The sequence below is a fragment of the Oncorhynchus nerka genome, linkage group LG12 (genome assembly GCF_034236695.1).
Source record: "Oncorhynchus nerka isolate Pitt River linkage group LG12, Oner_Uvic_2.0, whole genome shotgun sequence".
NCBI classification, from domain to species: domain Eukaryota; kingdom Metazoa; phylum Chordata; class Actinopteri; order Salmoniformes; family Salmonidae; genus Oncorhynchus; species Oncorhynchus nerka.
In genome coordinates this window covers 82,006,245-82,022,256 of record NC_088407.1, presented here as the reverse complement: position 1 = coordinate 82,022,256, position 16,012 = coordinate 82,006,245, and the positions used below count along the sequence as shown (strand labels likewise).

Here is a 16,012-nt window from a genome sequence, read left to right as displayed (position 1 = left end):
TAAAAACTTCAGAAAATTCCACGTGTGTGCCCCTTTAAGATACCTTGGAACTGAGACTAATGGAAACTCATTAAACCCAAGGGAAATAGAACACACAGTAAATCAAACATAGTATTTTAAAAACACCAACAAATAGTCATAACAAGTGTGTTGTGTGTGTGTGGGTATTTGCAAACCTTAAGGTAAAAACACACAAAAATGTCCAGGCCTTATTTCATTTGGTAGTTTACGGCCTCAGTCTCACTTACTGCCCTCTCTAAGACCATAGCCACGGGAAACATTTCAAAGAGAGACAATGAAACTCCCATCTTCCCGTGAAAAAAAAAGACGAAACATTTCGTTAGCATTCACTATGCTACACCGATTCAGCAACCCAAAAGTTTCAACAAAACCTGACAATAATGATAAATCCACTGTATTCCCTCAAATCATTAATAGTTTGTTTTAATCTAACCAATGTTTATGTGCTCTTAATTTAGCGTATGCTATCCTTAGACACGTGCTATCTCTCCACCGAGTCTAACAATTCACTCCCATATCATATGACTGGTCTCTCTTTCCCATAACCATATAAAAATATCCATTACTAAATGTAATACTTTTTTTTTTCTGTCGCAAATATAGTCAATTTCTCAGTGTAAGGAATCAGTGATATTTTATCCCTGGCATTTAATAAAAAGTTGTTTGAGACGTGCTCGCCTATGTCTTCCTTAACATACATAGTGTAGGGGACTTCCATCAGTCCCTGAAGGAAGTATCCTACTCAAAACACATCAGAAACTACAGTGTTTCATTAAGTGAAATCGGCACCTAAAATAAACATTAAACACACCCGTAACCCCTTTCCAGTAATCTAATCATTTTAATCTGCTTCATTAATTTAGTAAAAATATAAACCAGTTGTTTAACAAATCTAGAACCTTCAAAAAGTTGGTGCTGTCTCATCAGCGTAATAGTCAAAATGAACTGTTCAGCCTGTACATTAATGATCTGCCTTCTGTCTGTACTGGGTCTGAAGTTCAAATGTATGCAGATGATACAGTGATATATGTGTATGCAAAGAGCAAACAACAAGCTGCACAATAACTAACTACTGTAATGGTCCAGGTTCTAAAGTTGCTCTCAGGGACTCATGTTAGCATCTCAATGTAAAAAAACAGTTTGCATGTTCCTCACAAAGAGGACAACTGATACCAGATGTCTATTTGTCAGGGGAGAAGCTCCAGGTATTATCCGATTTTAAGTACCTTGGCATCATACTTGATTCCAACCTCTGTTTTAAAAAGCAGGTGAAAAATGTTTCTAATAATTTCTAATACATACGAAATTGTTTTACTACAGAGGTAGTAAAACTGTACTTCAAATCTATGATACTCCCTTACTTAACATACTGCTTGACGAGTTGGGTCCAAGCTTGTGGTACAACATTAAAACCCATTCAGTCTGTCTGCAAACAGGCTCTCAAAGTGCTTGATAGGAAGCTCTGTAGCCATCATCACTGTTAGATTCTCAGAAAGCATGAAGTCTTGAGTTGGAAAGTACACTGACAAATATCTTGTATTCAAGATCCTAAATGGCCTGTCTCCCCCTCCACTCAGTAGTTTTGCTAAACAGAAAGCCCAAACCTATGGGGAGCAGGTCCACAAGGTCTGCCATGAGAGGTGACTGTAAAAGCACCTTTGGTCAATATGCTTTCTCTGTGAGAAGTTCCCATGTCTGGAATACCCTGCCATCAGACTCACACAACTGTGATTAATGTGCACTGTCCCTGTAAAAATACAAATAAACTCAAAGTTAATCCAACCTAATGACAGAATATTGTTTCACGTAATGGAAACAGATTATAATGTTAGATTACATTAACTTCCTGCTCAAAATCACTGGTGTTACCTAAGCTATAAAACCAAGCAACAATAGTCAGCAAACGTCAAAGAATGTTTCTTATACTCTAGTTCAAACGTCCCACTGCCTGCTCGCTGTCAACCACAGCTAATCTTTTTTACAATCTCAAGGCTCAATCCCTCTACTCATCATTCAACCTTGTATTGAAACCTCACCTTTTCAAATGACTAAAATATCGCATCATTAGAGCGCTATAAAAAAACACTAATAACATATCACCATTAACATACTGTCAACACTCGTTAAGTTTACATCAATCCTCCTTATCAATATGACTATATTTGTATCACTAACCACTAATTCACACTTATGAAATGTCCAAGACTTTAAAAAGAACATGTAATGCGCCAAATCTGTAAAATAGTCCATCAGTCAATCCATCAGTCAATCCATCAGTCAATCCACCAGTCAATCCACCAGTCAATCCACCAGTCAATCCACCAGTCAATCCACCAGTCAATCCACCAGTCAATCCATCAGTCAATCCATCAGTCAATCCACCAGTCAATCCATCAGTCAATCCATCAGTCAATTCATCAAAATAAAAATAAAAACATTTCAGTGGACACAGCTCAATCGCAAATACCTCTCCGCTATTATTAGAATTCACTAGATTTAGTTAGTCTCTTTTTTGTTTCAGTTATGTAAATACGAATCCATTCTCAATATGTTATTCCAGCAGACCATTTAGCCAACAGACAACGTATTACATCGAAATCACCTCTCTATTTATGTTGAATAAATTCATCTTTCAATTTGAACTCAGCAAGTTTTTAAAACGTTCAGTTTATATCTTAAATCAAACACTGGTGGCCGCATCTGTCCAAGCAAAACATAACAGTAGTTGAACTAAAATCTTTAACCCAGATTGTAGTAAGTACCATAGACCCAATGCTATTGAAATGATGAAGTAATCCCGCAAATAACCCAATTTACAATTGTCTGTAGTCGTAACGTCAGGTACATTGTAACGACACAATTCCCAGACAAATAGCCTTAAAACCTCTTGGTGAACCTATCCCTTTGGCGCTGAATTGCAGAGCGCCAAATTCAAATTAAATTACAAAAAATATTTAATTTTCATGAAATCACAAGTGCAATATAGCAAAACACAGTTTAGTTTGTTGTTAATCCACCTGGCGTGTCAGATTTCAATAAAGCTTTTCAGCGAAAGCATAACAAGCGTTTATGTAAGAACATCTCTCTCAGTAGACAAAATATTACAAACAGCTAGCAGCCAAGTAGATTGGTCACGGAAGTCAGAAAAACAATCAATTAAATTGCTTACCTTTGATGATCTTCCGATGTTTGCACTCCTTTTGTTCCATAAAGATTATTTTTATATCCAAAATACCTCCATTTGTTTGGCGCGTTAAATCCACAGGCTCAAGTGGTGTTAAGGGAATTTTTTATCAATAAGACTAATTATGTATACATTTCAATCAGGACTGACTAATCAGAATACTATTATGTTACTGCATATGTATGAATTTTCTTTTTAATCCTAGTACTGAATATAATGTGTGTAAATATAATCAAGAATTAGAACAATGACTGTCTGTTCCTTGGTAGAAATGAATTAACTTATCGCTAGACTGGCTAGAATGCTTATCTACACAGGCAGACCTTGGCTCTGATCGTAAATTATCTTAGTAGGGAGAGACGATGTGGGAAGGCTTGAGAACCATACAGCCATTGTACTGGAGCGGAGATGAGACGGGCTAGTACGAAAAATAATGACGTCATTTTCAGTTTATAACCTGTGGTAAAATGTATCATGGGCAGTACTCTCGAGAATAAATGCTGCTGGTTGATTTTTAAGACTGGTCTCTGTCCATTTTATACAAATAAGAGTCTTACAAATTCTTATGAATTGACAGAGTGTTTCATTTTAATTGGGTATTAAAACATAGAGGAATATAATTCCTGTAACAAGCGGTCACGACATCGCAGACGAAAATTCCAAATAGTATCTGTAAAGTGCTTCGAAAGATGTCAAATGTTTTTTATAATCAATCCTCAGGTTGTTTTTACAATATATCATCGATAATATGTCAACCGGAATGTAACTTCTTCCATAGGCGAGAGAAAGAAAATGGCTGTTGCGCATGAAAAACTCTGCTGGCACCCAGCAATCCACTGACGGGATGGGTTCTTTCTCGCTCATTTTTCAAAATAAAAGCCTGAAACTATGTCTAAAGACTGTCCACAGCTTGAGGAAGCCATAGGAAAAAGGAATCTGGTTGATATCCCTTTAAATGGAGCGAAGGCAGGCTATGGAACATGGAGCTTTCAAAATAGAAGCCACTTCCTGGTTTGATTTTCCTCAGGTTTTCGCCTGCAATATCAGTTCTGTTATACTCACAGACAATATTTAGACCGTTTTGGAAACTTTAGAGTGTTTTCTATCCTAATCTGACAATTATATGCATGTTCTAGATTCTGGGCATGAGAAATAGGCAGTTTCATTTTGGGTACGTTTTTCATCCAAAAATCTAAATACTGCCCCCTAGTTTCAAGATGTTTTAATCAATTAAAGGTCCAAGCGTTTATCTGCAGAGATTCTCACATGCGCAAAAGGAATAGATTTGCAGTCAAACAAATTAAATCAACATCCATTGACTCAAATCCAGATCTGGCGCCTTGTAATAAAAGCAGATAATATTTTCTTTAGAATTTAAGGGCAGTTTTTTCTAAATGTAATACCTGGACGGAAAATAATCCCATAAGCATTTAGACAGTCATACAACGCGTTGTTACGGATACAGGTATTCTATGTGTGTATCCTGTGTGTGTGTGTATTTCTTTTCTCTCATTATCCCCTCCTCACAGGTGGCAATCATCATTCCCCAATCAGTCGTAAATCAGTCGCTAATCAGAAGACACACCTCCCCGTTTCCATTACCCTTGGTTTAAAAAAAACCTGTCTGTTGTTTGCTCTAGAGCTCAATCTCTCTGTCAATGCCATCTGTCTGTTGATCTCTCTGTCAATGCCATCTGTCTGTAGATCTCTCTGTCAATGTCATCTGTCTGTAGATCTCTCTGTCAATGCCATCTGTCTGTAGATCTCTCTGTCAATGCCACCTGTCTGTAGATCTCCTGTCAATGCCATCTGTCTGTAGATCTCTCTGTCAATGCCATCTGTCTGTAGATCTCCTGTCAATGCCATCTGTCTGTAGATCTCTCTGTCAATGCCATCTGTCTGTAGATCTCTTGTCAATGCCATCTGTCTGTAGATCTCTCTGTCAATGCCATCTGTCTGTAGATCTCTCTGTCAATGCCATCTGTCTGTACATCTCTCTGTCAATGCCATCTGTCTGTACATCTCTCTGTCAATGCCATCTGTCTGTACATCTCTCTGTCAATGCCATCTGTCTGTACATCTCTCTGTCAATGCCATCTGTCTGTACATCTCTCTGTCAATGCCATCTGTCTGTAGATCTCTCTGTCAATGTCATCTGTCTGTAGATCTCTCTGTCAATGCCATCTGTCTGTTTATCTCCTGTCAATGCCATCTGTCTGTAGATCTCTCGTCAATGCCATCTGTCTGTAGATCTCTCTGTCAATGCCATCTGTCTGTAGATCTCTCTGTCAATGCCATCTGTCTGTAGATCTCTCTGTCAATGCCATCTGTCTGTAGATCTCTCTGTCAATGCCATCTGTCTGTAGATCTCTCTGTCAATGCCATCTGTCTGTAGATCTCTCTGTCAATGCCATCTGTCTGTAGATCTCTGTCAATCTCTCTGCCATCTGTCTGTAGATCTCTCTGTCAATGCCATCTGTCTGTAGATCTCTTGTCAATGCCATCTGTCTGTAGATCTCTTGTCAATGCCATCTGTCTGTGATCTCTCTGTCAATGATCTGTCTGTAGATCTGTCAATGCCATCTGTCTGTCTGTAGATCTCTCTGTCAGATCTCTCTGCAATGCCATCTGTCTGTAGATCTCTCTGTCAATGCCACCTGTCTGTAGATCTCTCAATGTCAATGCCATCTGTCTGTAGATCTCTCTCTGTCAATGCCATCTGTCTGTAGATCTCTCTGTCAGATCTCTAGATCTGTCAATGCCACATCTGTCTGTAGATCTCTGTCAATGCCATCTGTCTGTAGATCTCTCTGTCAATGCCATCTGTCTGTAGATCTCTCTGTCAATGCCATCTGTCTGTAGATCTCTCTGTCAATGCCATCTGTCTGTAGATCTCTCTGTCAATGCCACCTGTCTGTAGATCTCTCTGTCAATGCCATCTGTCTGTAGATCTCTCTGTCAATGCCACCTGTCTGTAGATCTCTCTGTCAATGCCATCTGTCTGTAGATCTCTCTGTCAATGCCATCTGTCTGTAGATCTCTTGTTTGGTTTTCACTACTACATGTCACTTTGTCCCCACCTGTGAGTATTGGTTTTGTTTTGGTATTTGTTTGACGGTAATTTAGTTGTCTGTGCTTATTTCATTCTCACTCGTACTTTTTCACTATTATAATTTGCATGAGTTATGTTACGAGTCTCGTTACCATCCCCCCTAGACTGTCGGGCCAAAAGGGATTCGTAACACGCGTTAACCTTATCTCTTATCAAATGATCCATAAAGGGGACGAACTCAGAAAATGTGTATTTATTATTTTTCCACCCGACGTACTTCTATGTCTGGGTGCGCAAGTTAGTACATTATTAATCATTTAGATCCATCCTTACTTCATCAAATCTCTAGTATTCGATTATACAGTTGAAGTCAAGAGGTTTACATACACTTTAGCCAGATACATTTAAAATCAGTTTTCACAATTCCTGACATTTAGTCCTAGTAAAAATTCCCTGTCTTAGTTCAGTTAGGATCACCACTTTTTTTTTTTTAGAATGTGACCTGTCAGAGTAATAGTAGAGGGAATGATTTATTTCAGCTTTTATTTCTTTCATCACATTCCCAGTGGGTTAGAAGTTTACATACACTCAATTAGTATTTGATAGCATTGCCTTTAAATTGTTTAACTTGGTTCAAACATTTGGGGTAGCCTTCCACAAGCTTCCCACAATAAGTTGGGTGAATTTTGGCCCATTCCTCCTGACAGAGCTGGTGTAACTGAGTCAGGTTTTTAGGCCTCCTTGCTCGCACACACTTTTTCAGTTCTGCCCACAAATCTTCAATAGGATTGAGGTTAGGGCTTTGTGATGGTCACTCCAATACCTTGACATTGTTGCCCTTAAGCCATTTTGCCACAACTTTGGAAGTATGCTTGGGGTCATTGTCCATTTGGAAGACTAATTTGCGACCAAGCTTTAACTTCCTGGCTGATGTCTTGAGATGTTGCTTCAATATATCCACATAATTTTCTGTCTTCATGAAGACATCTATTTTGTGAAGTGCATCAGTCCCTCCTGCAGCAAAGCACCCCCACAACATGATGCTGCCACCCCTGGGCTTCACGGTTCGGATGGTGTTCTTCGGCATGCAAGCCTCTCCCTTTTTCCTCCAAACATAACGATGATCTTTATGGCCAAACAGTTCTATTTCTTTTTCATCAGACCAGAGGACATTTCTGAAATAAGGACGATCTTTGTCCCCATGTGCAGTTTCAAACCGTAGTCTGGCTTCTTTATTGCGGTTTTGGAGCAGTGGCTTCTTCCTTGCTGAGCGGCCGTTCAGGTTATGTCGATATAGGACTCGTTTTACTGTGGATATAGATACTTTTGTACCTGTTTCCTCCAGCATCTTCACAAGGTTCTTTGCTGTTGTTCTGAGATTGATTTGCACTTTTTGCACCAAAGTATGTTCATCTCTCAGAGACAGAACGCGTCTCCTTCCTGAGCGGTATGACGGCTGCATGGTCCCATGGTGTTTATACATTCATACTATTGTTTGTATAGATGAACGTGGTACCTTCAGGTGTTTGGAAATTGCTCCCAAGAATGAACCAGACTTTCTGAGGTCTTGGCTGATTTCTTTTGATTTTCCCATGATGTCAAGCGAAGAGCCACTGAGTTTGAAGGTAATACGTCCACAGGTACACCTCCAATTGACTCAATTTATGTCAATTAGCCTATTAGCCTATCAGAAGCTTCTAAAGCCATGATTTCATTTTCATGATTTTTCCAAACTGTTTAGAGGCACAGTCAACTTAGTGTATGTAAACTTCTGACGCACTGGAATTGTGATACAGTGAATTATAAGTGATAAAGTCTGTCTGTAAACAATTGTTGGAATAATTAAATGTGTCATGCACAAATTAGATGTCCTAACCAATTTGCTAAAACTGGTTTGTTAACAAGAAATTTGAGGAGTGGTTGAAAAATGAGTTTTACTGACTCCAACCTAAGTGTATGTAAACTTCCAACATCAAATGTACACTGGTTATTGGAGAGGTGCAGGGAGCTGCCCCACTGGGCACTCAGGCAGTTTTGTTGTGGGGGGTTAAGTGCCTTGCTCAAGGGAACAACAGTAAACAATGACAGCTAGGATTTGATACCAGCATCCCTTTCGTTGCCAGCTCATTTCCTGACAGATTTGGTGGCTCTCGTGTTGAGAGAAAAGTGTGCAAAGCTGTCATCAAGGCAAAGGGTGGCTACCTTGAAGAATCTAAAATATATTCTGATTTGTTTAACACTTTTTTGGTTACTACATGATTCCATATGCCTTATTTCATACTGTTGATGTCTTCACTATAATTATATAGTGTAGAAAATAGTACAAATTAAGAAACTCTTGAATGAGTAGGTGTGTCCAAACCTTTGACTGGTACTGTTTAACAAGAGACAATTCTTCATGTAGTTTTGTAATTTTCCACCACAAATCTTATGGTCTCTGAGGGTCTTCAATGGTTAAAGCCCTAAATGCTGTATAGTGTGTTGCTGCTGATAATGGTATCGGGTTGAGTTTAAGGTTAAATGTCACTAATAAAACAACATTTAGAGACTGCTGTGTAACTGTATTAATTTAGTAGGGTTCTCACAACATTTTAGTTACTAGCATCACATTTTTGGGCTTGTAGCAAAGGTCCTCATGTGATAATTGCACCATAGGAAAAGCCCTCTCAGAGAGCTGTCATTGTTGGACTAATCAAGAGGAGTTGTTAAAGCTTTTGGTTGCTAAGAGATGTACAAACTGAGTTGCTTTCATGGCGGCGCCACTTCTGAGAATGAGCACACAATTTGTCTTCATCATGAGCAAAAGACATTGGTTATCTTCCCAAAGTTGGAAAAAAATGTGTGATCCATTTAATAAACACAAGAGACCAGAGAAATGGATGAAAGAGTGTGGTAGTAAAAGCAAGAGCAGTGGCATCTAGTGGACAAAAGGTACAAATTGGTCCAAATCCAATGTTGGGTACCATATTGAGTACGCTTAATTTCTCAGACTTCAAATAATCTTTCAACAAAATAAGGTTTCAGGAATGTTAATCTTATCTGTTTCTAACCACAGAAACAATTTCAGAACAATCTGAGATGATGGGTGTCGGAAACTTCCTTCTTGTGCTTTTTGAGGTGGAACAATTCTATACTTATTTCCCTCATTGTATTGGACCATGCTCATGTAGATATTTAATCTTCTAGACACGTGGAGTCCGTCATTTGCAACCTGACCAGCTCTACAAGACGACAACAATCAACTAGGCCCTCTGGAACCCCCTCTGAGGCCTACGAGGGGCCGCACCCCAAACACGCTCATCCCACCAGCAGCAACCCTTCCCCCCGAGACCCCCAACACCTCCATCCCACCAGCAGCAACCTCTCCCCCCGAGACCCCCAACACCTCCATCCCACCAGCAGCAACCTCTCCCCCCGAGACCACCAGCACCATCATCCCACCAGAAGCAGCCCCTCCCCCCGAGACCCCCAACACCTCCATCCCACCAGCAGCAACCTCTCCCCCCGAGACCACCAGGACCATCATCCCACCAGAAGCAGCCTCTCCCCGAGAACCCCAACACCTCCATCCCACCAGCAGCAACCTCTCCCCCGAGACCACCAGCACCATCATCCCACCAGAAGCAGCCCCTCCCCGCGAGACCCCCAACACCTCCATCCCACCAGCAGCAACCTCTCCCCCGAGACCCCCAGCACCATCATCCCACCAGAAGCAGCCCCTCCCCCGAGACCCCCAACACCTCCATCCCACCAGCAGCAACCTCTCCCACCGAGACCCCCAGCACCATCATCCCACCAGAAGCAGCCCCTCCCCCGAGACCCCCAACACCTCCATCCCACCAGCAGCAGCCCCTATGACTACCAGTACTACTACGATAACTACAGCTGTCCCCCCTCCGGTGAGTGCTTCTACATAGTGTTCCCTACGGAGGGCCCAGACGAAGGCTTTGACTATACCCTGTGCGATGACGACAGGGAGGACCAGGGGGTCCCCTGCACCCCTCTGCCCGATGCCTTCAACCCCTGTGAGGACGTGATGAGCCTGGGCTTCCTGCGGGTGTCTGTTTGGCTGGTTAGCTTGCTAGCCGTTCTGGCTAACCTCTTGTTCCTGTTCATCCTGCTGACCAGCCACTACAAATTGACCATCACCCGCTTCCTCCTGTGCAACCTGGCCATGGCAGATCTCTTCATGGGTGTGTACCTCTTGCTCATCGCGTCTGTGGACCTCTACACGCGCTCCCAGTACCACCACTACGCCATTGACTGGCAGACTGGTGCCGGATGCCAACTGGCTGGGGTGCTCACAGTGTTCGCCAGCGAGCTGTCGGTCTACACGCTGACCGCCATTACTCTCCAGCGCTGGCACGCCATCACCTTCGCCATGAGGCCCGAGAGGAAAGTGCGACTACGCCACATAGTTGTGCTAATGCTAGCCGGATGGCTGCTCTGCCTGGTGTTAGCCGTGCTACCGCTAGCTGGCGTTAGCAGCTACCAGAGGGTTAGCATCTGCTTGCCCATGGACACAGACTCAACCGCGGCCATGGTCTACGTGGTCACCCTGCTAATGCTGAACGTGCTCGCATTCGTGTTGGTGAGCGTGTGCTACGTACACATCTACTGCATGGTGCACAACCCACAGCACCCGTCGAGCAGAGGGGACGCCAGCATGGCCAAACGCATGGCCGTGCTTATCTTCACCAATTTCCTGTGTCTGGCACCCATATCCTTCTATGGCCTGTCTGCTGTGCTGCACCACCCACTCATCACCGTCACCGACTCCAAGGTCCTCCACATCACTCCTCTTTTTATCCATTTATTCATCCTATCATCATCATCATCCATCCTCTCATCATCATCCATCCATCCTCTCATCATTTACATTTACATTTAAGTCATTTAGCAGACGCTCTTATCCAGAGCGACTTACAAATTGGTGCTTTCACCTTATGACATCCAGTGGAACAGCCACTTTACATCATCCATTCTCTCTTTACCATCATCCTCTGATCAATGTCATCCATCATCATCATCTATCCATTCTCTCATTATCATCATCATCTCATCATTCATCCTCATCTTCATCATCAACTTAATACATTTACATTTAATAAATCTGCTCATCATCATCCTCATTTATTGACTCATCTTTTTATCTCTCCATCTCTTCCAGGTGCTGCTGGTGCTATTTTACCCGTTGAACTCATGTGCCAACCCCTTCCTGTACGGTATCCTGACACGAGCCTTCCACGGGGACGTCCTGATTCTGCTGAGCCGCTTGGGGCTGTGTCAACGTCAGGCCCAGCTCTTCCGAGGAGCGCAGTTCGACGTGGGCAGCCCCGCTGGGGTCAAGAGGCGCCAAGGGGTCCCCCGTCTTGGAGCCCACATACCCCAGATCCTGGAGCTCCGCAAGAGGCAGAGACTGTAATGACACCAAGGAGCAGGTCATCGAACTGGAAGGTCCCAACGCGATGCCGAACACCAGGGAGAATTACAACCACAGCTGAGAGGCTGGATTTTGTTGGTTCTCCAGTTGAATGGTTGTTCCCGCACCTTTCGGACAGACAAAACCATGTATCAGGTCCCAATTAAGGGCTGTATTCAATCCATATTGCAGAAGTATCACGGAAGGTCTGCATTCAAATGTAAAGGTAATTTTTGTTTGAGCCGACATATGCAGCGTTTATAGTGAATGCAGTCTCTGTGAATGCAGGAACATTGCCTTTAAATTTCAATGTGTATCTTTCGCAATACGGATTGAATTGAGCCCTTAGTCTTGATCCGTGATCTAAGCTTGACTGGCCATTATGACCAACCAGGAATTGGACATGGAATGTTAATGGCCCTTTTAATGTATATATTGTGTTGTTTTTAAATTCATGTTGTATATTGCATTTCTGAGTTGACTAGAATGAAACTAAAGCAGAGCTGCTACTCACCTTGTTTGAAGAACATTGCAGAGAACAGGAAAAAACTGAATATGCAAGAACAGCTAGTGGTGTGTAGTAGAGAACCAGCTAGAGGTGCAGCTAGAACAGCTAGTGGTGTAGAGAACCAGCTAGAGGTAGAGAACCAGCTAGGTGTGTAGGTGTGTAGTAGAGAACCAGCTAGAGGTGTGTAGTAGAGAAGCAGCTAGAGGTGTGTAGTAGAGAAGCAGCTAGAGGTGTGTAGTAGAGAACCAGCTAGAGGTGTGTAGTAGAGAACCAGCTACAGGTGTGTAGTAGAGAACCAGCTGGAGGTGTGTAGTAGAGAACCAGCTAGAGGTGTGTAGTAGAGAACCAGCTAGAGGTGTGTAGTAGAGAACCAGCTACAGGTGTGTAGTAGAGAACCAGCTAGAGGTGTGTACTAGAGAACCAGCTAGAGGTGTGTAGTAGAGAACCAGCTTCAGGTATGAGAACCAGCTAGGTGTGTAGAGAAACCAGCTACAGGTGTGTAGTAGAGAACCAGCTAGAGGTGTGTAGTAGAGAACCAGCTAGAGGTGTGTAGTAGAGAACCAGCTACCAGGTGTGTAGTAGAGAACCAGCTAGGTGTGTAGTAGAGAACCAGCTACAGGTGTGTAGTAGAGAACCAGCTAGGTGTGTAGGTGTGTGTAGAGAACCAGCTAGAGGTGTGTAGTAGAGAACCAGCTACAGGTGTGTAGTAGAGAACCAGCTAGGTGTGTAGGTGGTGTGTAGTAGAGAACCAGCTAGAGGTGTGTAGTAGAGAACCAGCTAGAGGTGTGTAGTAGAGAACCAGCTACAGGTGTGTACTAGAGAACCAGCTAGAGGTGTGTAGTAGAGAACCAGCTTCAGGTATGTAGTAGAGAACCAACTACAGGTGTGTAGTAGAGAACCAGCTAGAGGTGTGTACTAGAGAACCAGCTAGAGGTGTGTAGTAGAGAACCAGCTTCGGGTATGTAGTAGAGAACCAGCTACAGGTGTGTAGTAGAGAACCAGCTAGAGGTGTGTAGTAGAGAACCAGGTACAGGTGTGTAGTAGAGAACCAGCTACAGGTGTGTAGTAGAGAACCAGCTACAGGTGTGTAGTAGAGAACCAGCTAGAGGTGTGTAGTAGAGAACCAGCTAGAGGTGTGTAGTAGAGAACCAGATACAGGTGTGTAGTAGAGAACCAGCTACAGGTGTGTAGTAGAGAACCAGCTAGAGGTGTGTAGTAGAGAACCAGCTACAGGTGTGTAGTAGAGAACCAGCTACAGGTGTGTAGTAGAGAACCAGCTACAGGTGTGTAGTAGAGAACCAGCTAGAGGTGTGTAGTAGAGAAACCAGCTACCAGGGTGTGTAGTAGAGAACCAGCTACAGGTGTGTAGTAGAGAACCAGCTACAGGTGTGTAGTAGAGAACCAGCTAGAGGTGTGTAGTAGAGAACCAGCTAGGTGTGTAGGAGAACCAGCTACAGGTGTGTAGTAGAGAACCAGCTACAGGTGTGTAGTAGAGAACCAGCTAGAGGTGTGTGTAGTAGAGAACCAGCTAGAGGTGTGTAGTAGAGAACCAGCTAGGTGTGTAGGTGTGTAGTAGAGAACCAGCTACAGGTGTGTAGAGAACCAGCTAGAGGTGTGTAGAACCAGCTAGAGGTGTGTAGTAGAGAACCAGCTAGAGGTGTGTAGTAGAGAACCAGCTAGAGGTGTGTACTAGAGAACCAGCTAGAGGTGTGTAGTAGAGAACCAGCTTCAGGTATGTAGTAGAGAACCAGCTACAGGTGTGTAGTAGAGAACCAGCTAGAGGTGTGTACTAGAGAACCAGCTAGAGGTGTGTAGTAGAGAACCAGCTTCGGGTATGTAGTAGAGAACCAGGTGTGTATAGTAGTAGAGAGAACCAGCTGTGTACAGGTGTGTAGTAGAGAACCAGCTAGAGGTGTGTAGTAGAGAACCAGCTACAGGTGTGTAGTAGAGAACCAGCTACAGGTGTGTAGTAGAGAACCAGCTAGGTGTGTAGTAGAGAACCAGCTAGAGGTGTGTAGTAGAGAACCAGCTAGAGGTGTGTAGTAGAGAACCAGCTACAGGTGTGTAGTAGAGAACCAGCTACAGGTGTGTAGTAGAGAACCAGCTAGAGGTGTGTAGTAGAGAACCAGCTAGAGGTGTGTAGTAGAGAACCAGCTAGAGGTGTGTAGTAGAGAACCAGCTACAGGTGTGTAGTAGAGAACCAGCTAGAGGTGTGTAGTAGAGAACCAGCTAGAGGTGTGTAGAGAACCAGCTAGAGGTGTGTAACCAGCTACAGGTGTGTAGTAGAGAACCAGCTACAGAGAACCAGCTAGTGTGTAGTAGAGAACCAGCTACAGGTGTGTAGTAGAGAACCAGCTACAGGTGTGTAGTAGAGAACCAGCTAGAGGTGTGTAGTAGAGAACCAGCTAGAGGTGTGTAGTAGAACCAGCTACAACCAGCTAGAGGTGTGTAGTAGAGAACCAGCTAGAGGTGTGTAGTAGAGAACCAGCTAGAGGTGTGTAGTAGAGAACCAGCTAGAGGTGTGTAGTAGAGAACCAGCTAGAGGTGTGTAGTAGAGAACCAGCTAGAGGTGTGTAGTAGAGAACCAGCTAGGTGTGTAGTAGAGAACCAGCTAGTGTGTAGTAGAGAACCAGCTACCAGGTGTGTAGTAGAGAACCAGCTAGAGGTGTGTAGTAGAGAACCAGCTAGGTGTGTAGTAGAGAACCAACTAGAGGTGTGTAGTAGAGAACCAGCTAGAGGTGTGTAGTAGACCAGCTAGAGGTGTGTACTAGAGAACCAGCTAGAGGTGTGTAGTAGAGAACCAGCTTCAGGTAGTAGTAGTAGAGAACCAGCTATAGGTGTGTAGTAGAGAACCAGCTAGAGGTGTGTACAGGTGTGTAGTAGAAACCAGCTAGAGGTGTGTAGTAGAGAACCAGCTAGAGGTCGTGTGTAGTAGAGAACCAGCTAGAGGTATGTAGTAGAGAACCAGCTACAGGTGTGTGTAGTAGAGAACCAGCTAGAGGTGGTGTAGTAGAGAACCAGCTACAGGTGTGTAGTAGAGAACCAGCTACAGGTGTGTAGTAGAGAACCAGCTAGTGTGTAGTAGAGAACCAGCTAGAGGTGTGTAGTAGAGAACCAGCTATGTGTAGTAGAGAACCAGGTGTGTAGTAGAGAACCAGCTACAGGTGTGTAGTAGAGAACCAGCTAGAGGTGTGTAGTAGAGAACCAGCTAGTAGAGAACCAGCTACAGTGTAGTAGAGCTAGAGGTGTGTAGAACCAGCTACAGGTGTGTAGTAGAGAACCAGCTAGCAGGTGTGTAGTAGAGAACCAGCTACAGGTGTGTAGTAGAGAACCAGCTACAGGTGTGTAGTAGAGAACCAGCTAGAGGTGTGTAGTAGAGAACCAGCTAGAGGTGTGTAGTAGTAGAGAACCAGCTAGAGGTGTGTAGTAGAGAACCAGCTACAGGTGTAGTAGAGAACCAGCTAGAGGTGTGTAACCAGCTACAGGTGTGTAGTAGAGAACCAGCTAGAGGTGTGTAGTAGAGAACCAGCTAGAGGTGTGTAGGTAGTGTGTAGTAGAGAACCAGCTAGAGGTGTGTAGTAGAGAACCAGCTAGAGGTGTGTAGTAGAGAACCAGCTACAGGTGTGTAGTAGAGAACCAGCTACAGGTGTGTAGTAGAGAACCAGCTAGAGGTGTGTAGTAGAGAACCAGCTAGAGGTGTGTAGTAGAGAACCAGCTAGAGGTGTGTAGTAGAGAACCAGCTAGAGGTGTGTAGTAGAGAACCAGCTACAGGTGTGTAGTAGAGAACCAGCTAGAGGTGTGTAGTAGAGAACCAGCTACAGGTGT

The 16,012-nt window shown here is 43.5% G+C and overlaps 1 protein-coding gene across 1 annotated transcript in view; it reads left to right on the top strand.

Annotated features, from left to right (window-relative positions):
- LOC135574140 (thyrotropin receptor-like) overlaps positions 1–11,682 on the top strand; it is a 39,386-nt gene extending 27,704 nt beyond the window's left edge. The window contains exons 10-12 of the mRNA XM_065025025.1: positions 9,444–9,753; positions 10,063–11,040; positions 11,428–11,682. Coding sequence (XP_064881097.1) covers positions 9,444–9,753; positions 10,063–11,040; positions 11,428–11,682 — 1,543 coding nt within the window. The remainder of the gene's footprint in view (positions 1–9,443; positions 9,754–10,062; positions 11,041–11,427) is intronic.
- Positions 11,683–16,012: the final 4,330 nt, after the last annotated feature.